The sequence below is a fragment of the Bombina bombina genome, chromosome 1 (assembly GCF_027579735.1).
Source record: "Bombina bombina isolate aBomBom1 chromosome 1, aBomBom1.pri, whole genome shotgun sequence".
Lineage (NCBI taxonomy): Eukaryota > Metazoa > Chordata > Amphibia > Anura > Bombinatoridae > Bombina > Bombina bombina.
The window spans coordinates 1,495,431,498-1,495,458,038 of NC_069499.1; the positions used below are offsets into that span (position 1 = coordinate 1,495,431,498).

The 26,541-nt window shown below is 42.7% G+C and overlaps 1 protein-coding gene across 1 annotated transcript in view; it reads right to left on the reverse strand.

Annotated features, from left to right (window-relative positions):
• PRKAR1A (protein kinase cAMP-dependent type I regulatory subunit alpha) overlaps window positions 1-26,541 on the reverse strand; it is a 105,831-nt gene that overhangs the window by 43,221 nt on the left and 36,069 nt on the right. The window contains exons 6-8 of the mRNA XM_053707650.1: window positions 18,766-18,812; window positions 12,727-12,885; window positions 12,299-12,359 (exon numbers count right to left, since the gene is read on the reverse strand). Of these exons, the coding sequence (XP_053563625.1) occupies window positions 12,299-12,359; window positions 12,727-12,885; window positions 18,766-18,812 (267 nt within the window). The remainder of the gene's footprint in view (window positions 1-12,298; window positions 12,360-12,726; window positions 12,886-18,765; window positions 18,813-26,541) is intronic.

The window sequence follows — 26,541 nt, forward strand, 5'->3', positions numbered from 1 at the left end:
TCTGCTGAGGAAATCCATTTCCCAGTTGTCCGCACCCGGAATGTGGATCGCTGACAGCGAGCAGTTGTGGGCCTCCGCCCATTCCAGAATTTGAGATACTTCCCTCATTGCTAGGGAGCTCCTCGTTCCCCCCCTGATGGTTGATGTAAGCCACTGAAGTTATGTTGTCTGATTGGAATCTGATAAATTGGGCCGAACTCAGAAGAGGCCAAACCGTCAGAGCATTGAAGATTGCTCGAAGTTCCAAGATGTTGATCAGGAGGATGGATTCCTCTTGAGTCCACAGGCCCTGTGCCTTTCTTGCACCCCAAACAGCTTTCCATCCAGTGAGACTAGCATCAGTAGTCACAATCTCCCAGGATGGTCTCAAGAAGGATGTCCCTTGGAACAGGTGATCTGGACAGAGCCACCGGTTGTCCCGAGAAATCTGTTGAGACAGATATGAATGATTGCCGTTCCACTGTCTCAGCATGCATATTTGAAGAGGCCCGAGATGGAATCTGGCAAAAGGAACAATGTCCATGCAGAACACCATGACACCAATTACCTCCATACACCGAGCCACAGAGGGCCTCAAGGAGTTCTGGAGGGCAAGAAAATTGGAAGTTAGCTTGCAACGTCTCTTGTCTGTAAGAAATATCCTCATGGTAATGGAGTTTATTATCGTACCCAGGAATTCCACCCTGGTACTGGGAATAAGAGAACTCTTTTCTAAGTTTATCTTCCATCCATGAGATTGAAGAAGAGAAAGAAGGGCTTTCGAATGGTCTTCTGCTAGATGACAGGATGGTGCCTGAACCAAAATATCGTCCAAGTATGGCACCACTGCTATCTCTCTGGTTCTGGCTATTGCGAGCAGAGCCCCTAGAACCTTCGTAAAAATTCTTGGAGCAGTAGCTAGACCAAACGGAAGTGTAATAAACTGGAAGTGCTGGTCCAGGAACGCAAATCTTAGGAACTTGAAGTGTTCCTTGTGTATAGGGACATGGAGGTAGGCATCCTTCAGGTCTATCGTGGTCATGAATTGTCCTTCCTGGACTAAAGGAAGAATGGACCTTATTGTCTCCATCTTGAACGAGGGGACAGACAGAAATTTGTTTAAACACTTTAGGTCCAGAATCGGATGAAAAGTACCCTAATTCTTTGGGACCACAAACAAGTTTGAGTAGTATCCCAGACCTCTCTCTGCTGGCGGTACCAGTACAATGACCCCCAGGGCGGAGAGATCCCTCACACACCGTAGAAAAGCCTCTCTCTCTTTTCTGGCCTTGATAAGAGAAATCTGCCCTTGGGAGGATGAGGCTTGAAACCTATCCAGTATCCCTGAGCGATGACCTCCAGTATCCACGGGTCTTGCACGTCTCCAAACCAAGCTTCTGAAAAGAGCAACAGTCTGCCCCCTATCAGATCCAAGGCCGCATCGGGGGCTGCCCCTTCATGCCGACTGACTTCTTATTCTGCATGGATTTATTCCAGGACTAAGGAGGTTTCCAAGTTCCCTAGGACTGCTCCGGCTTTGCTGAGGGCTGCTGACGTTGGGATTTGTCAGAACGAAAGGAACGAAAATTAGGACCTTGTCCCTTAGGTTTGTTCTTCTTATCCTGCAGCAAAAAGGCACCTTTGCCTCCAGTAACCGTGGATATGATCGAGTCCAGACCTGGACCAAAAAGAATCTTTCCCTTAAATGGGAGGGAAAGAAGTCTAGACTTCGAAGTCATAACCGCAGACCAAGACTTCAGCCAGAGTGCCCTGCGGGCTAGCACAGAAAGACCTGAAGCCTTGGCTACCCTTAAGGCCTTAATTCTTTCCTGGATCGTTTCGAGGGGACTCTCCACCTCAATCAACTCAGATAAGGAGTTGCACCAATAGGTAGCCGCTCCCGCAACCGCAGCAACAGCCGCTGCTGGTTAAAATAAACATCCTGTACGCTGAAACTTCTTTCTTATTAGAGCTTCCAGTTCTTATACATGGGCTCCTTAACTGACAAACCTATCCTCAAGTGGGATAGTAGTGCGCTTAGCAAGTGTGGAGATAGCACCATTTACTTTATGGACAGAACCCCACAACTCCAAATGAGTGTCCAAAACCGGGAATCATTTCTTAAAGGAAGAAGAATGTTCTCCATCTTTACAGGAAAGTCTGTGGTACAACCCTGTCCTCGTAGACCTTATCTAATTTAGAAATACAAAGTTCCTCAGGTAATTTAGGTTCTGGAACCTCTAAAGTGGCCAAAACTTCCTTTAGCAGAAAGCGCAAGTGTTCAATCCTAAATCTAAAATCTGGTTCCTCCGCAACTGGAGGCTTAGAGGCCGCAGATTCCGACCCAGAAAGAGCATCCTCTGAAGTATCAGAGGCGTCTTCATCATCGGATAATCTTTTGTATTGGATAAATCCAATAAGCTAGTAGATGACCTCTGGGAAGAAAAGCAATATTTAAACCTTTCGCTTGCGCTTAGCAGGGCAAGGTAAAGCACTAAAGGTTGCAGACACTGCCGTCTGTAACTGTTCAGTAAAGTCTGGCGGTAAAAGGGCCCCTCCAGATGGAGGATTAGGAGTGCTACCGGAAGCTGCATGTGTATTAAGAGATGACTGTAGGGTGCGCACCTCACGGGACGGAGACTCCTCAGAGGCAGAATGCTCAGTAGTACTAAACATATTAGCTTTCTTTGATATAATTATTTTATCAAGGCATATGGAACATAATTGAGCAGGCGGGTATACCGTGGCCTCCTCACAATATAGACAGGCATTTGAGTTAGGTAAAGAGGGAGTACCCTCTAGCGTATCAGTAGTCCTCCATAGCTTGCGCTTATAAATAGGACAATAGACAAAGAAAAATGGCACCTATATATCCCCAATGGCTGGGGCACTCACCACCTCCTATGACCCAGGCCCAAGAGAGAAACTGCTTCGTCTCCAGACAACCGCACAGTCAAGAAGAAGAGAATCAATGTGACCACACCCGGTCACGTGGTGCACCATGCAGGACCGCCCCTGACTCACTAAAAGCGCGCTAAGCCTAACAGGCTGCGCAGCTCTCCAAAGTGAAAGAAAAAGCTGTACGTTCCAATGTCTAAACCTCATCTCACACATGTCACAGCATAAACACAATATTTAGAATATGTGATTAAACCCCCCTGTTCAATAACCCCCTTCCGGAAAGATTAACCCTTGATTCTATTCAGATAAACGGAGTCACACTGTGACCCTGTCTTCATGCATTATCATAAGTGTATAAAAAATGAAATGATCTTACCGGAATCTATGCCGTGGAACAGAAACACGGCCTCTCAAGTATGACAGTCTTGTAGCAGAGCTCCTGACATGGACTTGAGTGATAGAAGCAGGCAGTGAAACTCGTCAACACTGATTGCTTAGGAGCTGTTAATACAAGTCTGGATGGGTTCGCAGAAAGACTCTCCCTGCATCTCCAGACTCTAGCATTCGTCAATGCTCTCACTGAGAGGCTGACAGGACTACTTAAAACTCCAGTCCCATTCCGATGGATACTACCCTCCATAAGGAACTACTCCGTATCTTCTGACACTTCTCTGCCAACCTCCTGTGACGAAAGGCAAAGAATGACTGGGGGATGAGGGGAGTGGGGGAGGTATTTAAGACTTTGGCTGGGGTGTCTTTGCCTCCTCCTGGTGGCCAGGTTCAGTATTTCCCACAAGTAAGGAATGAAGCCGTGGACTCTCCTCATATTAAGAGGGAAATGAGGATGACTAAATCGAGAAGAGGGTGCAGGCGGCCATTTCAAAATAGCCGAGGGACAACTAGTAAGTCTTTTTACTTGCACACTATTTATTTCCCAAAATTGGGCTAGTTTGCACTATTAATCCTTAGAAAACTTTATCTAAATGAGTAAGAACATTTTTTTGGGTTGACTTGCCGTTTAAAGGAACATAACTGTACTGCAAGTTATATTTTTTATCAGTTATTATGGTTATTAAAAATACACCTGTTTAGATTAGAATTTTTGAAAAGTCCTTTTTTTTAGCCATTTCAGTCCTTATAGTCCTCCTACTATTGAAATGTCCACACAATTTTAACAATATCCACTATAAACAGTCTTACAGGACTGATTATTTAGTTAGATTCTTTTTGAGAGTTAATTTTGCTAAGTTTTTGGAGGATAGCCTCCCCCAGTTAAATACCAATCACCCTCAGTATTGTGGGTTGTTGTTATGGTGTTGCTTAATATTTGTTAACTACAGCACCATCCTCATCTATAAAATTACAGCGTGCTTAGAGGAACAGAAGCATAGTTTAGGTTTTACTACAAGTTTTAGTTTTTCTCAGTTATTACTGTTATTAAACTTACAACTTAATTAAAATTAGAATTTCATGGAAAGTCCTTTCGTTTAGCCATTTTAGTCCTTATGGTCCACATGCTATTGAAATGTCCACACTTTGTCATTTTTAGAAAATTCTTGGAGTGCCTGCAGACTCAATGGCGACTTATCGCCAGCCAAATTTTGGTATCCACACCATGTGCAACAGTGAGCTTTTATCAACTCACATTTGTACACCTCACTTACCTAATGCACTTAACATATTTGTTTGTTTGCTGGCAATTACCATTCATTATCTACTCTGATGTTTTGCATTATGACCTTTATGGCTTCAGTGTATAGTTTGATCTCCTGATATATTGGGGGGGGGAAATACTTCCGGAGCAAAATGGAGTATGATACTTTAACATCTCAACATACGTTGTGTAAACATTGCTTTACTCCAGGAAACTAGACTGACTGCAGAGGAACATGAGAAACTGAAGGTTTGCTGGGTAGGACATATTCTTTACACACCTACAGAGGATAGAAAGAGAGGGGTTGCTATTTTAATTAGGAAGGGCCTATCAGTGTATTTCTCAAATATAGAAGCAGACAAACTAGGTAGATACATCATTGCACACATGTACAATGAGTCTACTAATAAAAATGATATTTTTATTAACAGTCCTCCTTTTGGCAAGACATTTGATTTTACGATGTTGGGCATACCAGAGAAATATATATTTACAAATGCTGATTGAACAAGTTGATGTCTGAGGAGACTTTGAAAGACAAATCAAGTAATTTATTAGAAAGTGGGAGGTGTATCTGCTATACTCAGAAAATGTGAGTAATCTTCCCATTTAGAAATAATATACTTATTCTGGAGAAAAACTTGCAAGGTAGATGGTGTATCACAGAATAAGCTCCATAGATAAATTACCCTCCTCTTCTTCATGCTGTTCACCTACTCATTACATTAAGCATTTAAGAGTGAAGTTGGATAGGTGTTGGACCTTTATTGTGTTTACTTATTTATTTAGTTACAATGTAATGTTTTGTTATACTTAGTTATTTTATTTATTTTACTATGAATCTTAAACTGAACTTGGGTGCACAACACACTACTTGATGGGCACTTGAAGACCTTCCTTATGAGTAACACCTGCTACGACTACACTTAAAGGGATACTAAACCCAATTTTTTTTCTTTCATGATTCAGATAGAGCATGCGATTTTAAGCACCTTTGTACTTTACTCCTATTATCAATTTTTCTTTGTTCTCATGTTATCTTGATTTGAAAAAGCAGTACTGTAAGCTTTAGAGCAGGACCATTTTTTGTTCAGCACCTGGGTAGCACTTGCTGATTTGTGGCTAAATGTAGCAAACTAATCAGCAAGCGCTACCGAGGTGCTAACCTTTTATTACTGCTTTTTCAAATCACGATAACATGAGAACAAAGAAAAATTGATAATAGGAGTAAATTAGAAAGTTGCTTGAAATAGCATGCTCTGTCTGAATCATGAAAGAAAAGAATGTGGGGTTAGTATCCCTTTAAAGAGAAGGTCAATTTGGATGAATTAGTGCCCGGTTTTTAATAAACCTATTAAACACAAGGGCACTTTAATTCATCAAAATTGACATTTCACTCCTTTTCTTCAAAAACTTACCTTTTAATCCTGAATGACGCTCCAGCGATTCCCCCGGCCGCCGGAAGCCTCTTCTGACATCCGAAATGACTAATCCAGCTTCCTCCAATCACGGCTTTCCCCCCGGGAGGGGGGATCATGGCCTGATGCAACGTTGTGATTGGAGGAAGCCGGATTCATCATTTTGGACCCACAAAGAGGACTTGTGACGGGCGGAGGAAGCGCTGCAGTGGCTGACAGGATTAAAAAACAGAATTTATGCTTACCTGATAAATTACTTTCTCCAACGGTGTGTCCAGTCCACGGCGTCATCCTTACTTGTGGGAATATCTCTTCCCCAACAGGAAATGGCAAAGAGTCCCAGCAAAGCTGGCCATATAGTCCCTCCTAGGCTCCGCCCACCCCAGTCATTCGACCGACTGACAGGAGGAAAAATATAGGAGAAACCATATGGTACCGTGGTGACTGTAGTTAGAGAAAATAATTCATCAGACCTGATTAAAAAACCAGGGCGGGCCGTGGACCGGACACACCGTTGGAGAAAGTAATTTATCAGGTAAGCATAAATTCTGTTTTCTCCAACATTGGTGTGTCCGGTCCACGACGTCATCCTTACTTGTGGGAACCAATACCAAAGCTTTAGGACACGGATGAAGGGAGGGAGCAAATCAGGTCACCTAAACGGAAGGCACCACAGCTTGCAAAACCTTTCTCCCAAAAATAGCCTCCGAAGAAGCAAAAGTATCAAATTTGTAAAATTTGGCAAAAGTGTGCAGTGAAGACCAAGTCGCTGCCTTACATATCTGATCAACAGAAGCCTCGTTCTTGAAGGCCCATGTGGAAGCCACAGCCCTAGTGGAGTGAGCTGTGATTCTTTCAGGAGGCTGCCGTCCGGCAGTCTCGTAAGCCAATCGGATGATGCTTTTAAGCCAAAAGGAAAGAGAGGTAGAAGTCACTTTTTGACCTCTCCTTTTACCAGAATAGACGACAAACAGAGATGTTCGTCTGAAATCTTTTGTAGCTTCTAAATAGAATTTTAGAGCACGGACTACGTCCAAATTGTGTAATAAACGTTCCTTCTTTGAAACTGGATTCGGACACAAAGAAGGTACAACTATCTCCTGGTTAATATTTTTGTTAGAAACAACCTTTGGAAGAAAACCAGGCTTAGTACGCAAAACCACCTTATCTGCATGGAACACCAGATAGGGCGGAGAACACTGCAGAGCAGATAACTCTGAAACTCTTCTAGCAGAAGAAATAGCAACCAAAAAAAAAAAACTTTCCAAGATAACAACTTAATATCTATGGAATGTAGAGGTTCAAACGGAACCCCTTGAAGAACTGAAAGAACTAGATTTAAACTCCAGGGAAGAGTCAAAGGTCTGTAAACAGGCTTGATCCTAACCAGAGCCTGAACAAATGCTTGAACATCTGGCATAGCTGCCAGTCGTTTGTGTAGTAAGACAGATAAAGCAGAAATCTGTCCCTTTAGAGAACTAGCAGATAATCCTTTATCCAAACCTTCTTGCAGAAAGGAAAGAATCTTAGGAATTTTTACCTTATTCCAAGGAAATCCCTTGGATTCACACCAGCAGATATATCTTTTCCATATTTTATGGTAAATCTTTCTAGTTACCGGTTTTCTGGCCTGAACCAGAGTATCTATCACAGAATCTCAAAACCCACGCTTTGATAGAATCAAGCGTTCAATCTCCAAGCCGTCAGCTGGAGGGAGACCAGATTTGGATGTTCGAATGGACCCTGAACAAGAAGGTCCTGTCTCAAAGGTAGCTTCCATGGTGGAACCGATGACATATTCACCAGGTCTGCATACCAAGTCCTACGTGGCCACGCAGGAGCTATCAAGATCACAGAGACCCTCTCCTGTTTGATCCTGGCTACCAGCCTGGGAATGAGAGGAAACAGTGGGAACACATAAGCTAGGTTGAAGGTCCAAGGCGCTACTAGTGCATCCACTAGAGTCGCTTTGGGATCCCTGGATCTGGACCTGTAGCAAGGAACCTTGAAGTTCTGACGAGACGCCATCAGATCCATGTCTGGAATGCCCCATAATTGAGTCAACTGGGCAAAAATCTCCGGGTGGAGTTCCCACTCCCCCGGATGGAATGTCTGACGACTCAGATAATCCGCTTCCCAGTTTTCCACACCTGGGATGTGGATCGCAGATAGATGGCAGGAGTGATTCTCCGCCCATTGTATTATTTTGGTTACTTCTTTCATCGCCAGGGAACTCCTTGTTCCCCCCTGATGATTGATATACGCAACAGTCGTCATGTTGTCTGATTGGAATCTTATGAATCTGGCCTTTGCAAGCTGAGGCCAAGCCCTGAGAGCATTGAATATCGCTCTTAGTTCCAGAATGTTTATCGGGAGAAGAGACTCTTCCCGAGACCATAGTCCCTGAGCTTTCAGGGATTCCCAGACCACACCCCAGCCCACTAGACTGGCGTCGGTCGTGACCCACTCTGGTCTGCGGAAGCCCATTCCCTGGGATAGGTGGTCCAGGGATATCCACCAACGGAGTGAATCTCTGGTCTTCTGATCTACTTGAATCACTGGAGACAAGTCTGTATAGTCCCCATTCCACTGTTTCAGCATGCACAGTTGTAATGGTCTTAGATGAATTCGCGCAAAAGGAACTATGTCCATTGCTGCAACCATCAACCCTACTACTTCCATGCACTGATCTATGGAAGGACGTGGAACAGAATGAAGAACTTGACAAGCGCTTAGAAGTTTTGACTTTCTGACATCTGTCAGAAAGATCCTCATTTTTAAGGAATCTATTATTGTTCCCAGGAAGGGAACTCTTGTTGACGGAGACAGAGAACTTTTTTCTATGTTCACCTTCCATCCGTGAGATCTGAGAAAGGCCAGAACGATGTCTGTATGAGCCTTTGCTTTTGAAAGGGACGATGCTTGTATTAGAATGTCGTCCAAGTATGGTACTACTGCAATGCCCCTCGGTCTTAGAACCGCTAGAAGGGACCCGAGTACCTTTGTGAAAATCCGTGGAGCAGTGGCTAATCCGAATGGGAGGGCCACAAACTGGTAATGTTTGTCCAGAAAGGCGAACCTTAGGAACTGATGATGTTCTTTGTGGATAGGAATATGTAGGTACGCATCCTTTAGATCCACGGTAGTCATAAATTGATGGATAGTGGGTAGAATCGTTCGAATGGTTTCCATTTTGAACGATGGTATTTTGAGAAATTTGTTTAGGATCTTTAAATCCAGAATTGGTCTGAAGGTTCCCTCTTTTTTGGGAACTACGAACAGATTTGAGTAAAATCCCATTCCTTGTTCCGTCATTGGAACTGGGTGTATCACTCCCATCTTTAGCAGGTCTTCTACACAATGTAAGAACGCCTGTCTCTTTATTTGGTTTGAGGATAAGTGAGACATGTGGAACCTTCCCCTTGGGGGTAGTTCCTTGAATTCCAGAAGATAACCCTGAGAAACTATTTCTAGCGTCCAGGGATCCTGAACATCTCTTGCCCAAGCCTGAGCAAAGAGAGAGAGTCTGCCCCCCACTAGATCCGGTCCCGGATCAGGGGCTACTCCTTCATGCTGTTTTGTTAGCGGTAGCAGGCTTCTTGGTCTGCTTACCCTTGTTCCAGCCTTGCATCGGTTTCCAGGCTGGTTTGGACTGTGAGGCATTACCCTCTTGCTTAGAGGATGCAGAATTAGAGGCCGGTCCGTTCCTGAAATTACGAAAGGAACGAAAATTAGACTTATTCTTGGCCTTGAAAGGCCTATCTTGTGGGAGGGCGTGGCCCTTTCCCCCAGTGATGTCTGAGATAATCTCTTTCAATTCTGGTCCAAAGAGAGTTTTACCCTTGAAGGGGATGTTAAGCAATTTTGTCTTGGATGATACATCCGCTGACCAAGACTTTAGCCAAAGCGCTCTGCGCGCTACAATTGCAAACCCTGAATTTTTCACCGCTAATCTAGCTAATTGCAAAGCGGCATCTAAAATAAAAGAGTTAGCCAACTTAAGTGCGTGAACTCTGTCCATAACCTCCTCATATGGAGTCTCTCTACTGAGCGACTTTTCTAGTTCCTCGAACCAGAACCACGCTGCTGTAGTGACAGGAACAATGCACGAAATGGGTTGTAGAAGGTAACCTTGCTGTACAAAAATCTTTTTAAGCAAACCTTCCAATTTTTTATCCATAGGATCTTTGAAAACACAACTATCTTCGATAGGAATAGTAGTGCGCTTGTTTAGAGTAGAAACTGCCCCCTCGACCTTAGGAACTGTCTGCCATAAGTCCTTTCTGGGGTCGACCATAGGAAATAATTTCTTAAATATAGGAGGGGGAACAAAAAGGTATGCCGGGCTTCTCCCACTCCTTATTCACTATGTCCGCCACCCGCATGGGTATAGGAAAAGCGTCGGGGTGCACCGAAACCTCTAGGAACTTGTCCATCTTGCATAATTTTTCTGGAATGACCAAGTTGTCACAATCATCCAGAGTAGATAACACCTCCTTAAGCAGTGCGCAGAGATGTTCTAATTTAAATTTAAATGTCACAACATCAGGTTCAGCCTGTTGAGAAATTTTTCCTGAATCTGAAGTTTCCCCATCTGACAAAACCTCCCTCATGGCCCCTTCAGATTGGTGTGAGGGTATGACAGAACAATTATCATCAGCGACCTCCTGCTCTTCAGTGTTTAAAACAGAGCAATCGCGCTTTCTCTGATATGCAGGCATTTTGGATAAAATATTTGCTATGGAGTTATCCATCACAGCCGTCAATTGTTGCATGGTAATAAGCATTGGCGCGCTAGAAGTACTAGGGGCCTCCTGCGTGGGCAAAACTGGCGTAGACACAGAAGGAGATGATGTAGAACCATGTCTACTCCCTTCATCTGAGGAATCATCTTGTGCAATTTCATTATTTGTGGCAGTACTGTCCTTGCTTTGTTTGGACGCTATCGCACAATTATCACACAATTTTGAAGGGGGAGACACATTGGCTTTCATACATATAGAACATAGCTTATCTGAAGGCACAGACATGTTAAACAGGCTTAAACTTGTCAATAAAATACAAAAACCGTTTTAAAACAAAACCGTTACGGTCTCTTTAAATTTTAAACAGAGCACACTTTATTACTGAATATGTGAAAAAATATGAAGGAATTGTTCAAAATTTACCAAAATTTCACCACAGTGTCTTAAAGCATTAAAAGTATTGCACACCAATTTTCAGAGCTTTAACCCTTAAAATAACAAAACCGGAGCCTGTTACAGATTTAACCCCTATACAGTCCCAGCTACAGCCTTTGCTGTGACTTTACCAAGCCCAGAGGGGAATACGATACCAAATGACGCCTTCTAGGAACTTTTCCAACTACTTTCAGGTCCTCACACATGCATCTGCATGTCTTGCACTCAAAAACAACTGCGCAGTAATGGCGCGAAAATGAGGCTCAGCCTACAACTGGGAAGGCCCTTCCTGACTGGAAAAGGTGTCTAACATAGTGCCTGACGTTAAAAAACGTTCCCCAAGTTTATAAGTGTGAATTATCAGCATAAACATGTATAAAATGTCCAAATAAAGCAATCGATTTAGCCCATGAAAGTGTCTACCAGTTTTATAGCCCATATTAAGCCCTTTATTCTGTTTGAGACTAAGAAAATGGCTTACCGGTCCCCATGAGGGGAAATGACAGCCTTCCAGCATTACACAGTCTTGTTCGAAATATGGCTAGTCATACCTTAAGCAGAAAAGTCTGCTAACTGTTTCCCCCAACTGAAGTTACTTCATCTCAACAGTCCTATGTGGAAACAGCAATCGATTTTAGTTACTGTCTGCTAAAATCATCTTCCTCTCACAAACAGAAATCTTCATCTTTTTCTGTTTCAGAGTAAATAGTACATACCAGCACTATTTTAAAATAAACTCTTGATAGTAGAATGAAAAAACTACAACTAAACACCACATACTCTTAACCATCTCCGTGGAGATGTTGCCTGTGCAACGGCAAAGAGAATGACTGGGGTGGGCGGAGCCTAGGAGGGACTATATGGCCAGCTTTGCTGGGACTCTTTGCCATTTCCTGTTGGGGAAGAGATATTCCCACAAGTAAGGATGACGCTGTGGACCGGACACACCAATGTTGGAGAAAGGTAAGTTTTTGAAGAAAAGGAGTGAAATGCTAGATTCTGCTTTGTGTATATATATATATACACACATACACAGTGCCCACTTATGGGAATAAGTTTATGTGGATGTACATGCGTATAAATATGTATGTCTTCCTAACAGATTTCACTATGAAAATGTGTGTAAATATGTATATATTAGATAGAGATTAAATATGCATTAATACCTAAAATAGAAACTTTGCTCAGGAATTCTTCATACATCTTCCTCTTTCTTAATGTGCTTCCCTAAAAGAATAAAAAAATGAATATGTTATATACAGATAGTATTTATTTCTAAATCACCAAATTGATAGAAGTTTGTGAAACATTATACCCCCAGTGGCTATATCGCACAAATGAGAGATGTATAAACAATGTGTTACTATAAAACTTAGAACTTCATTAATATATTTGGAGAATAATAACTAAATATATCCAAATGTCATATCAAAAAGCTTAGCACAATAGCAAAATTGTGTATTTAAAGAGTATTGTATTAAATATATTAAAAGATCAATTAAATATATTTAAAGATCAATTAGAAAAAAACTGTTTAGGTAACTTTCTAAAAGACATTAAAACATAATAAATTGATAAGCTTAACCAATCATACCATAAGGATTCTCCTGTAGCTGTCTCTGTCGATTCCCCACAACTTAACGTTGGTTTTTGCTTTCACAGTTGCTGCTCTAGGGGTGCCATATATTAAAGCAAGCTCGCCAAAACTGCCTCCCTCACCAATACTGGTCATCCATTCGTTGCTCACATAAACCTGGAAAAAAGTTAAAAGGTTTAAAGGCCCAAACTGCTTTTGGAAATTCCAAAGCTCTTCTCTATATATAATCTCTGTCTTGCATGGTTAGAGAGACGCTTAGTATAAAGTGCAATTTTAATTTCCAAAACACGGTACAGGTGAATCTATGTATTTATAATTTTGTGTGCAAGGTTATTGGTGACTGTGTATACACCAATATCAGTATCTAACAATAAGTGTCTGAATGTCTACACACCTGGGAGTTTGAACGTGTTCTCTTGTGTCGACACCTATTTCTGCAAATAAGAATGCCAACAAATGGCAAAAAATTGTTCATCTTCTATATGTGTTTCAAACATGGTTATGTATTGGTTATTGTGCATGAATGCTTGTCTATTTGCCTAAAGCCATATATAGGACTGCTGCCTATATACCAGCTGTATGTGGGATCACAATCCATATATCTAACCACGGTCTAGCTAACTCAATTCTTTATAATAGATGACATCCTTTTGAGGATACCGATGTAACAGCTGTCAGTATCTGGGGATATGGACTACATATTGGTCATCTGTACTTGGGTTTGCTAACTCCTTACCAGTCCACTCCAAAGTGGAGTAGTTAGTCATTATTTCAGTCGGCAGCTTTTAAAGGGAATTTGTACACTAGATTTTTCTTTGCATAAATGTTTTGTAGATGATCAATTTATATAGCCCATCTGAGAGTGTGTTTGTAACAATGTATAGTTTTGCTCATTTAAAAAAAGGCCTGACAGAATGATTGCACAACGCCAGACGTTTGTGTATCAAAATAGATAAGGCCGAGATTTGCCTCCTTAGTGAACTCGTCGATAAACCTTTCTCCAAACCCGCTTGGAGAAAGGACAAAATTCTAGGAATCCTAACTCTACTCCATAAGTAGCCCTTAGATTCACACCAATAGAGATATTTACGCCAAATCTTATGGTAAATCCTTCTAGTAACAGGCTTACAAGCCTGAATCATGGTCTCTATGACAGAGTCAGAAAAACCCCAGCTTCAGAGAAACTAGATTTGGGTGAAGGAAGGGCCCCTGAATCAGAAGGTCTTTCCTTAACGGAAGTCTCCAAGGTGGTAGAGATGTCATCTCCACCAGATATGCATACCAAACCCTGCGAGGCCAGGCCGGTGCTATGAGGATCACCAAAGCCCTCTTCTGTTTGATTCAAGCAATTACCCGAGGAAGAAGAGCAAACTGAGGAAATAGGTATGCTAGACTGAAGGTCCAAGGGACTGCCAGAGCATCTATCAGTTCCGTCTGGGGGTCCCTGGACCTCGACACGTATCTCGGGAGCTTGGCATTCTGTCGGGATGCCATGAGATCTAATTCCGGCTGACCCCAGCGGAGAATCAGGCTGGAGAACGCTTCCGGATGGAGTTCCCACTTCCCCGGATGAAAGGTCTGCCTACTCAGAAAGTCCACCTCCCAGTTATCCACCCCTGGGATGTGGATCGCCGACAGGCAACAAGAATGGGCCTCCGCCCACTGAATTAACTTGGTTACCTCTGTCATCTCTAAGGAACTCCTTGTTCCTCCCTGATGATTGATGTAAGCCACTGAAGTTATGTTGTCTGACTGGAACCTGATAAATTGAACCAAGGCTAACTGAGGCCAGGCCAGAAGAGCATTGAAGAAGATCGCTCTCAGCTCCAGGATGTTTATAGGAAGAACAGACTCCGACTGAGTCCACACTCCGAGTCATTAGAGAACCCCAGACTGCTCCCCCCTCTAGAAGGCTGGCGTCTGTTGTCACAATTACCCAAGATGGTCTGCGAAAGAAGGTTCCCTGGGAAAGATAATCCAGAGACAACCACCATTGAAGAGAATCCCTCGTCTCCTGCTCCAGTAGTATTCGATGAGCCAAATCCGCATAATCTCCGTTCCATTGCCTGAGCATGCAGAGATCTGAGATGGAACCGAGCAAACGGGATGATGTCCATTGCCGCTACCATCATCCCGAATAACTCCATGCACTGAGCCACTGATGGCCGCGGAGTGGACTGAAGGGCTAAACAAAAATCGAAAATCTTTGATTTCCTGACTTCTGTCAGAAAAATCTTCATTGATAGGGAATCTATTATGGTTTCCAAGAAGTAACCCTTGTCTTTGGGACTAAGGAACTCTTTCCCAAATTTACCTTCCACTCGTGAAACCACAGGAAGGATAACACCGTGTCCATGTGGGATCTTACTTGTTGTAAGGATGGCGTCTGGACTAGGATGTCGTCCAGATAGGGCACTAATGCAATGCCCCTTAAACGAAGCACCGTCAACAGTGATCACAGAACCCTTGATAAAATTCTGGGAGCTGTGGCAAGACCGAAGGGAAGAGCCACAAATTGGCAGTGTTTGTCTAGGAAGGCAAACCTTAAGAACTTGTGATGATCCCTGTGAATAGAAACATGCAGATATGCGTCCTTTAAATCCACGGTTGTTATAAATTGACCCTCTTGGATCAAAAGGGAGAAATGAACGAATAGTTTCCATCTGAGGACGGTACTCTGAGAAATTTGTTTAGACCTTTGAGATCTAAAATAGGTCTGAAGGTTCCCTCTTAGTTGGGAACCACAAACAGGTTGGAATAAAGTCCCAGACGATGGTCCTGAAACTGAACAGGAACTATCACTCCCATGTCAGAGGTCTCCTACGCAGAGTAAGAACGCCTCTCTTCTACTGCAGAAAATCTTGAAAACAAAGACCTGCCCCATGGAGAAAAAGTCCTGAACTCTATATTGTATCCCTGGGATACCGAATCCTCCCGGATTGGGAACAGGCCTGTCATGCTGACTTTGATTCACCAGCAGGATTCTTGGATTGCTTTTCCAAGATTGACTGAGTCAACAGTAAAGTTTGGACGGCTCCTGCTTGGAAGAAAGAGTTGAACGACTTCCTTTGAAAGATCGAAAGGAACTAAACTATAAAGACAACTGCTTTCTTATCCTGAGGGAAGGAATGACCCTTACCTCTTGTAATATCAGAGAGAATTTCCGCTAAAACTGAACCAAACAAGGTCTTCCCCATGTAGGGAATCACCAAAAATTTATACTCAGATGAGGCATTTGCAGTGTTAACGTTCTGCGGGCCTTTTGGCAAAGCCTGAAACCCTAGCTCCCAGTTTAAAAACCTTGAAGTGGAGCATTGGCTAACTTAATTGCCTCAACCTTATCCTGGATTCCTTCCAAAGGAGTGTCTGTCCTAATAGAACAGTATGCCACCGCACTGTTGACAAAGCAATACAAACCGCAGGTAGTTGTAACTCTGATGTACACCCAATCCCTGGGTACCCTTGGTAAAACTCCTTGATAGAGTCTGCTAAATCTGGAGAAAAGGGGATACCCAGTTTCTCCCTATCCTTCCAACCATCCTTGTAAAGATTGCTGGACTTAAAAGAATTGACTACGCCGGTGAAGTCGTCGTCCAGGGTAGTTCAAACCTCCTAAAATAACAAACGGAGGTGTTCAAGCTTAAACTGAAAGAAAACACTTCAGTATCAGACAAAGGCATTACACAGACATAGTCTGAGCTTTCCCTCTTAAATACTACTTCATGCTTCAGGGAGGCAAATTCGGAATAGCTACTACTGTATTAGCAACATTTCCTCAAGCGTTTTGCCTACAGCATGGGAAAAACAGATAATACATCAGATATCGCTTAAATGATCCTATGGAAGTGATGTCTTGACAAATAACTCCAGGTGAAGTTTGTGAGGAAGCGCAGGGCACTGCATGTGTGTGCTATAAAAAAAATTGTACATTTGAGAGAAAATATTTTATTCCTCTGGAAAAAAAAAAATCTCAGAACATAGGGAAAACATGATTAATCAAATAAAAGTTTTTAACCATTTTAATAAAATTAACATTTAAAAAAACGTTACTGTCTCTTTAAATTTTAAAGAGTAACTCCTTTATTTAAGTGGCGGTTCTCTCACAACATAGGGAACAGAGACAAAATGATTAAACCAATAAAAATCTTAACTTTTAATAAAAATGAACACATAAAGACCGTTACTGTGTCTTTAAATGTTAGAGAGTAACTTTCTTATCTGGGTGGGCAGAAATGACTTAATAGGTACATGTGGCATATGAATCTTTGCAAAACCCCCTCTACACTTCAGCTGAATTCAGCTGAGGTGCCTGTCAGTCTTTCTGCACAAATGACTATAGCGCTCTAAATGTAACCACCCTCAACTAAAGGTCTTCCTTTCTTCCGAAAAACGGAAATACTAGGAAAAAAAAGTCGCTGTCTCCCAAGCGCAAGTATTCTGACCACAACTCCTCATTTCAGATAATCGGAAGCGCTAGAGAAGAGGTGCGCAACGAACTTGGCGCCACACAAGCTCCGCCCATTGTGGGCGTATCATTATTGATCTCCCGGTCGCCGTTATTTTCAACCAAAATAAGCCCCAGGGAACAATTAGCAGACTGATCAGCTCCTTTTACTATAAAGCTGCTTAATCCGACTGCCCAGTCTTTACAGTGAAGCACCCTCACTCTGTCATTGTTGACAATATGTAATCTCCCGGTCGGTTATTGTAAGTCATGAAACCGCCGGGAGATGAGTCACCTGACCCATTTAGGCCTGCGTCCAAGCTGTCTTATTGTGTCCCTATATACTAGGACAATCTATACTGTAACTTCAAAGAGCTCACTTACAATGAGGTCTGTATAACAATAAAGTGCCCCAACTTTTTCTGAGTTTTTCTTACTACCCCCAGAATAAAGTCAGCACTTACCTCATTTTCTGCCTGACAGCAAGGCAGTTCTCAGGCTTGAGAGGTCCTCTACCTCACAGACCTGCAATTAAACGAAAGTCCTGAGTAAATATCCCTCAGGTTTTCAGTGTAAGGGCAGCATAAGAATATGGGAGGCACAGTGAGAATTATGTCCCACAAGTTCCCATTGCTCTAAAGCCACCAATGCTCTACTGAAGAGACTGATATTGACTACGTCTACACCCTAAAACAAAGCAGCACAATCTTGTACTACTTTAAAAATAATAAACTTTTGATTGAAGAATCTTTTCTAATACCTAAACTTTACCACCTCCTAGCACTAACATAGGCAAAGAGAATGACTGGAGTGGGAGGGAAGGGAGGAGCTATTTAACAACTCTGCTGTGGTCCTCTTTGCCTCCTCCTGCTGACCAGGAGGTGAATATCCCATTAGTAATTAAGATGATCCGTGGACTCATTGTGTCTTAAAAAAGAAACTTTAATATTGAACACTCATGAAAGTTTAAAATTAAACATGTCCTTGTCCTATTAAAAAATAACATAAAATACCTGCCCCCCAACTGCATGTCAATAATAATGATTGTTCAGATATTTATTAATGTCTATAACAATAGGTCTATCCACACTTTTTACAGATGTTCCATCCTTTTAACAGATGTGCTTGAAAATTAAACTTACCAGAAAAGATTCAATTATCTGAATATGTATAAAATTAGACTAAAAAAAAAAAAAAGAGAAGCAGGTGATATGATGGTAACTTTCATTCAAGTAAAAAGGTGCTTAGCAAAGCGGAGGCTGAAAAGATTTTTCATAAAAAGAACAATTCCAGAACAAGAGGTCACAGAAAGGGTGGTTAATTCATGGTATAAACATCAATTTGAGGCTGTAAAGAAACACTGTGGGGTACTTTAAGAATTCCTTCGATAAGCATAAGGCTATCCAACAATCTAAGTTTACACATTTAGGATATGTTGGGCTTTTGGTTCTTACCTGCAGTCAAAATCAATGTTAGGTATTTATGAAATTATTATATTTTACAAAAAAGATGAATTCTCACATTTTGGGAATCAATCAAAAAATTATTATTTTTATTGTTTATAGGTGAATAGAAAAAGGAAGGAAACTTACATCCATTTCACCCTGGTCAACAACATAGAAGTTATCTCCTTCATCACCTACAATTAAAATAAAGGGATTGTTAGTGAAAAGTTAACAGAGCCATTACCGTTAAACTGACTGCACTGTACACTACTGTAAAATAATCACTCTAGCTTGGAAAAAAGAAATTTATGCTTACCTGATAAATTTATTTTCTTTTACGATATGACGAGTCCACGGATTTCATCCTTACTTGTGGGATATCGCCTCCTGGTTAGCAGGAAGTGGCAAAGAGCTCCACAGCAGATATATATATATATATCCCTTCCCTTCCCTCCCCCTCCAGTCATTCGACCGAAGTTAGGAAGAGAAAGGAAAAGCCAAGGAGCAGAGGTGACTGAAGTTTAACAAAAAATAAAAACCTGATAACAGGGTGGATAACAGGGTGGGCAGTGGACTTGTCATATCGTAAAAGAAATACATTTATCAGGTAAGCATAAATTTTCTTTTCTTTTACAAGATATGACGAGTCCACGGATTTCATCCTTACTTGTGGGATACAAAACCAAAGCTATAGGACACAGATGAAAGGGAGGGACAAGACAGGGACCTAAATGGAAGGCACCACTGCTTGAAGAACCTCTCTCCCAAAAACAGCCTCAGAAGAAGCAAAAAGTATCAAATTTGGAAAATTTGGAAAAAGTATGAAGAGAAGACCAAGTTGCAGCCTTGCAAATCTATTCAACAGAAGAATCATTTTTAAATGCCCATGAGGAAGCCACAGCCCTAGTGGAATGAGCCGTAAGTCTTTCAGGAGGCTGCTGTCCAGCAGTCTCATATGCCAAACGGATGATACTCTTCAGACAAAAAGAAAGAGAGGTAACATACGCTCCTTCTTAGAAGAAGGGTTAGGACATAAAGAAGCAACAACAATTTCCTGATTAATATTCTTTTTAGAAACAACCTTAGGAAGAAACCCAGGTTTGGTACGTAACACCACCTTATCAGCATGGAAAATAAGGTAAGGTGTATCACATTGTAAAGCCGAAAACTCAGAAACTCTGCGAGCAGAAGAAATAGCAACCAAAAATAAAACTTTCCAAGATAATAACTTAATATCTATAGAATGCATGGGTCCAAACAGAACCCCTTGAAGAACTTTAAGAAATAAATTCAAACTCCAAGGAGGAGCAATTGGTCTAAAAAACAGAATTTATGTTTACCTGATAAATTTCTTTCTCCAACGGTGTGTCCGGTCCACGGCGTCATCCTTACTTGTGGGATATTCTCTTCCCCAACAGGAAATGGCAAAGAGCCCAGCAAAGCTGGTCACATGATCCCTCCTAGGCTCCGCCTACCCCAGTCATTCGACCGACGTTAAGGAGGAATATTTGCATAGGAGAAACCATATGGTACCGTGGTGACTGTAGTTAAAGAAAATAAAATATCAGACCTGATTAAAAAAAACCAGGGCGGGCCGTGGACCGGACACACCGTTGGAGAAAGAAATTTATCAGGTAAACATAAATTCTGTTTTCTCCAACATAGGTGTGTCCGGTCCACGGCGTCATCCTTACTTGTGGGAACCAATACCAAAGCTTTAGGACACGGATGAAGGGAGGGAGCAAATCAGGTCACCTAAATGGAAGGCACCACGGCTTGCAAAAACCTTTCTCCCAAAAATAGCCTCAGAAGAAGCAAAAGTATCAAACTTGTAAAATTTGGTAAAAGTGTGCAGTGAAGACCAAGTCGCTGCCCTACATATCTGATCAACAGAAGCCTCGTTCTTGAAGGCCCATGTGGAAGCCACAGCCCTAGTGGAATGAGCTGTGATTCTTTCGGGAGGCTTGCCGTCCGGCAGTCTCGTAAGCCAATCTGATGATGCTTTTAATCCAAAAAGAGAGAGAGGTAGAAGTTGCTTTTTGACCTCTCCTTTTACCTGAATAAACAACAAACAAGGAAGATGTTTGTCTAAAATCCTTTGTAGCATCTAAATAGAATTTTAGAGCGCGAACAACATCCAAATTGTGCAACAAACGTTCCTTCTTTGAAACTGGTTTTGGACACAGAGAAGGTACGATAATCTCCTGGTTAATGTTTTTGTTAGAAACAACTTTTGGAAGAAAACCAGGTTTAGTACGTAAAACCACCTTATCTGCATGGAACACCAGATAAGGAGGAGAACACTGCAGAGCAGATAATTCCTGAGACTCTTCTAGCAGAAGAAATCGCAACTAAAAACAAAACTTTCCAAGATAATAACTTAATATCAACGGAATGTAAGGGTTCAAACGGAACCCCCTGAAGAACTGAAAGAACTAAATTGAGACTCCAAGGAGGAGTCAAAGGTTTGTAAACAGGCTTGATTCTAACCAGAGCCTGAACAAAGGCTTGAACATCTGGCACAGCTGCCAGCTTTTTGTGAAGTAATACCGACAAGGCAGAAATCTGTCCCTTCAGGGAACTTGCAGATAATCCTTTTTCCAATCCTTCTTGAAGGAAGGATAGAATCCTAGGAATCTTAACCTTGTCCCAAGGGAATCCTTTAGATTCACACCAACAGATATATTTTTTCCAAATTTTGTGGTAAATCTTTCTAGTCACAGGCTTTCTGGCCTGAACAAGAGTATCGATAACAGAATCTGAGAATCCTCGCTTCGATAAAATCAAGCGTTCAATCTCCAAGCAGTCAGCTGGAGTGAAACCAGATTCGGATGTTCGAACGGACCCTGAACAAGAAGGTCTCGTCTCAAAGGTAGCTTCCAAGGTGGAGCCGATGACATATTCACCAGATCTGCATACCAAGTCCTGCGTGGCCACGCAGGAGCTATCAAGATCACCGACGCCCTCTCCTGCTTGATCCTGGCTATCAGCCTGGGGATGAGAGGAAATGGCGGGAACACATAAGCTAGTTTGAAGGTCCAAGGTGCTACTAGTGCATCCACTAGAGCCGCCTTGGGATCCCTGGATCTGGCCCCGTAGCAAGGAACTTTGAAGTTCTGACGAGAGGCCATCAGATCCATGTCTGGAATGCCCCACAGGTGAGTGACTTGGGCAAAGATTTCCGGATGGAGTTCCCACTCCCCCGGATGCAATGTCTGCCGACTCAGAAAATCCGCTTCCCAATTTTCCACTCCTGGGATGTGGATAGCAGACAGGTGGCAGGAGTGAGACTCCGCCCAAAGAATAATTTTGGTTACTTCTTCCATCGCTAGGGAACTCCTTGTTCCCCCCTGATGGTTGATGTACGCAACAGTCGTCATGTTGTCTGATTGAAACCGTATGAACCTGGTCCTCGCAAGCTGGGCCAGGCCTGGAGAGCATTGAATATCGCTCTCAGTTCCAGAATATTTATCGGTAGAAGAGATTCTTCCCGAGACCAAAGACCCTGAGCTTTCAGGGATCCCCAGACCGCGCCCCAGCCTATCAGACTGGCGTCGGTCGTGACAATGACCCACTCTGGTCTGTGGAACATCATCCCTTGAGACAGATTGTCCAGGGACAGCCACCAACGGAGTGAGTCTCTGGTTCTCTGATTTACTTGTATCTTCGGAGACAAGTCTGTATAGTCCCCATTCCACTGACTGAGCATGCACAGTTGTAATGGTCTTAGATGAATTTGCGCAAAAGGAACTATGTCCATCGCCGCCACCATCAACCCGATCACTTCCATGCACTGAGCTATGGAAGGAAGAGGAACGGAATGAAGTATCCGACGAGAGTCCAGAAGCTTTGTTTTTCTGGCCTCTGTTAGAAAGATCCTCATTTCTAAGGAGTCTATAATTGTTCCCAAGAAGGGAACCCTTGTTGACGGGGATAGAGAACTCTTTTCCACGTTCACTTTCCAGCCGTGAGATCTGAGAAAGGCCAGGACAATGTCCGTGTGAGCCTTTGCTTGAGGAAGGGACGACGCTTGAATCAGAATGTCGTCCAGGTAAGGTACTACTGCAATGCCCCTTGGTCTTAGCACCGCTAGAAGGGACCCTAGTACCTTTGTGAAAATCCTTGGAGCAGTGGCTAATCCGAAAGGAAGCGCCACGAACTGGTAATGTTTGTCCAGGAATGCAAACCTTAGGAACCGATGATGTTCCTTGTGGATAGGAATATGTAGATACGCATCCTTTAAATCCACCGTGGTCATGAATTGACCTTCCTGGATGGAAGGGAGGATAGTTCGAATGGTTTCCATCTTGAACGATGGGACCTTGAGAAATTTGTTTAAGATCTTGAGATCTAGGATTGGTCTGAACGTTCCCTCTTTTTTGGGAACTATGAACAGATTGGAGTAGAACCCCATCCCTTGTTCTCTTAATGGAACAGGATGAATCACTCCCATTTTTAACAGGTCTTCTACACAATGCAAGAACGCCTGTCTTTTTATGTGGTCTGAAGACAACTGCGACCTGTGGAACCTCCCCCTTGGGGGAAGTCCCTTGAATTCCAGAAGATAACCCTGGGAGACTATTTCTAGCGCCCAAGGATCCAGAACATCTCTTGCCCAAGCCTGAGCGAAGAGAGAGAGTCTGCCCCCCCACCAGATCCGGTCCCGGATCGGGGGCCAATATTTCATGCTGTCTTGGTAGCAGTGGCAGGTTTCTTGGCCTGCTTTCCCTTGTTCCAGCCTTGCATTGGTCTCCAAGCTGGCTTGGCCTGAGAAGTATTACCCTCTTGCTTAGAGGACGTAGCACCTTGGGCTGGTCCGTTTTTACGAAAGGGACGAAAATTAGGTCTATTTTTTGCCTTGAAAGGCCGATCCTGAGGAAGGGCGTGGCCCTTACCCCCCAGTGATATCAGAGATAATCTCCTTCAAGTCAGGACCAAACAACGTTTTCCCCTTGAAAGGAATGTTTAGTAGCTTGTTCTTGGAAGACGCATCAGCCGACCAAGATTTCAACCAAAGCGCTCTGCGCGCCACAATAGCAAACCCAGAGTTCTTAGCCGCTAACTTAGCCAATTGCAAAGAGGCGTCTAGAGTGAAAGAATTAGCCAATTTGAGAGCATTGATTCTGTCCATAATCTCCTCATAAGGAGGAGAGTCACTATCGAGCACCTTAAGCAGTTCATCAAACCAGAAATATGCGGCAGTAGTGACAGGGACAATGCATGAAATGGGTTGTAGAAGGTAACCCTGCTGAACAAACATCTTTTTAAGCAAACCTTCTAATTTTTTATCCATAGGATCTTTGAAAGCACAACTATCCTCTATGGGAATAGTGGTGCGTTTGTTTAAAGTAGAAACCGCCCCTCGACCTTGGGGACTGACTGCCATAAGTCCTTTCTGGGGTCGACCATAGGAAACAATTTTTTAAATATGGGGGGAGGGACGAAAGGAATACCGGGCCTTTCCCATTCTTTATTAACAATGTCCGCCACCCGCTTGGGTATAGGAAAAGCTTCTGGGAGCCCCGGCACCTCTAGGAACTTGTCCATTTTACATAGTTTCTCTGGGATGACTAAATTTTCACAATCATCCAGAGTGGATAATACCTCCTTAAGCAAAATGCGGAGATGTTCCAATTTAAATTTAAATGTAATCACATCAGATTCAGCCTGCTGAGAAATGTTCCCTAAATCAGTAATTTCTCCCTCAGACAAAACCTCCCTGGCCCCCTCAGATTGGGTTAGGGGCCCTTCAGAGATATTAATATCAGCGTCGTCATGCTCTTCAGTAACTAAAACAGAGCAGCCACGCTTACGCTGACAAGGGTTCATTTTGGCTAAAATGTTTTTGACAGAATTATCCATTACAGCCGTTAATTGTTGCATAGTAAGGAGTATTGGCGCGCTAGATGTACTAGGGGCCTCCTGAGTGGGCAAGACTCGTGTAGACGAAGGAGGGAATGATGCAGTACCATGCTTACTCCCCTCACTTGAGGAATCATCTTGGGCATCATTGTCATTATCACATAAATCACATTTATTTAAATGAATAGGAATTCTGGCTTCCCCACATTCAGAACACAGTCTATCTGGTAGTTCAGACATGTTAAACAGGCATAAACTTGATCAGAAAGTACAAAAAAACGTTTTAAAATAAAACCGTTACTGTCACTTTAAATTTTAAACTGAACACACTTTATTACTGCAATTGCGAAAAAACATGAAGGAATTGTTCAAAATTCACCAAATTTTCACCACAGCGTCTTAAAGCCTTGAAAATATTGCACACCAATTTTGGAAGCTTTAACCCTTAAAATAACGGAACCGGAGCCGTTTTAAGCTTTAAACCCCTTTACAGTCCCTGGTATCTGCTTTGCTGAGACCCAACCAAACCCAAAGGGGAATACGATACCAAATGACGCCTTCAGAAGTCTTTTATAAGTATCAGAGCTCCTCTCACATGCGACTGCATGCCATGCCTCTCAAAAACAAGTGCGCAACACCGGCGCGAAAATGAGACTCTGCCTATGCTTTGGGAAAGCCCCTAAAGAATAAGGTGTCTAAAACAGTGCCTGCCGATATTATTATATCAAAATACCCAGATAAAATGATTCCTCAAGGCTAAATATGTGTTAATAATCAATCGATTTAGCCCAGAAAAAGTCTACAGTTTAAATAAGCCCTCGTGAAGCCCTTATTTACAATCGTAATAAACATGGCTTACCGGATCCCATAGGGAAAATGACAGCTTCCAGCATTACATCGTCTTGTTAGAATGTGTCATACCTCAAGCAGCAAGGGACTGCAAACTGTTCCCCCAACTGAAGTTAATTGCTCTCAACAGTCCTGTGTGGAACAGCCATGGATTTTAGTTACGGTTGCTAAAATCATTTTCCTCATACAAACAGAATTCTTCATCTCTTTTCTGTTTCTGAGTAAATAGTACGTACCAGCACTATTTGAAAATAACAAACTCTTGATTGAATAATGAAAAACTACAGTTAAACACTAAAAAACTCTAAGCCATCTCCGTGGAGATGTTGCCTGTACAACGGCAAAGAGAATGACTGGGGTAGGCGGAGCCTAGGAGGGATCATGTGACCAGCTTTGCTGGGCTCTTTGCCATTTCCTGTTGGGGAAGAGAATATCCCACAAGTAAGGATGACGCCGTGGACCGGACACACCTATGTTGGAGAAACAGAATTTATGTTTACCTGATAAATTTCTTTCTCCAACGGTGTGTCCGGTCCACGGCTTCATCCTTACTTGTGGGATATTCTCTTCCCCTACAGGAAATGGCAAAGAGAGCACACAGCAAGAGCTGTCCATATAGCTCCCCCTCTGGCTCCGCCCCCCAGTCATTCGACCGACGGTTAGGAGAAAAAGGAGAAACTATAGGGTGCCGTGGTGACTGTAGTGTATAAAGAAAGAAATTTTTCAAACCTGATTAAAAACCAGGGCAGGCTGTGGACCGGACACACCGTTGGAGAAAGAAATTTATCAGGTAAACATAAAATCTGTTTTCTCCAACATTGGTGTGTCCGGTCCACGGCTTCATCCTTACATGTGGGAACCAATACCAAAGCTTTAGGACACGGATGAAGGGAGGTAGCAAATCAGGTTACCTAAACAGAAGGCACCACGGCTTGCAAAACCTTTCTCCCAAAAACAGCCTCCGAAGAAGCATAAGTATCGAATTTGTAAAATTTGGCAAAAGTATGCAGAGAAGACCAAGTTGCTGCCTTACAGATCTGATCAACAGAAGCCTCGTTCTTGAAGGCCCATGTGGAAGCCACAGCTCTAGTAGAATGAGCTGTAATTCGTTCAGGAGGCTGCCGTCCGGCAGTCTCATAAGCCAATCGGATGATGCTTTTCAGCCAAAAAGAAAGAGAGGTAGCAGTAGCTTTCTGCCCTCTCCTCATACCA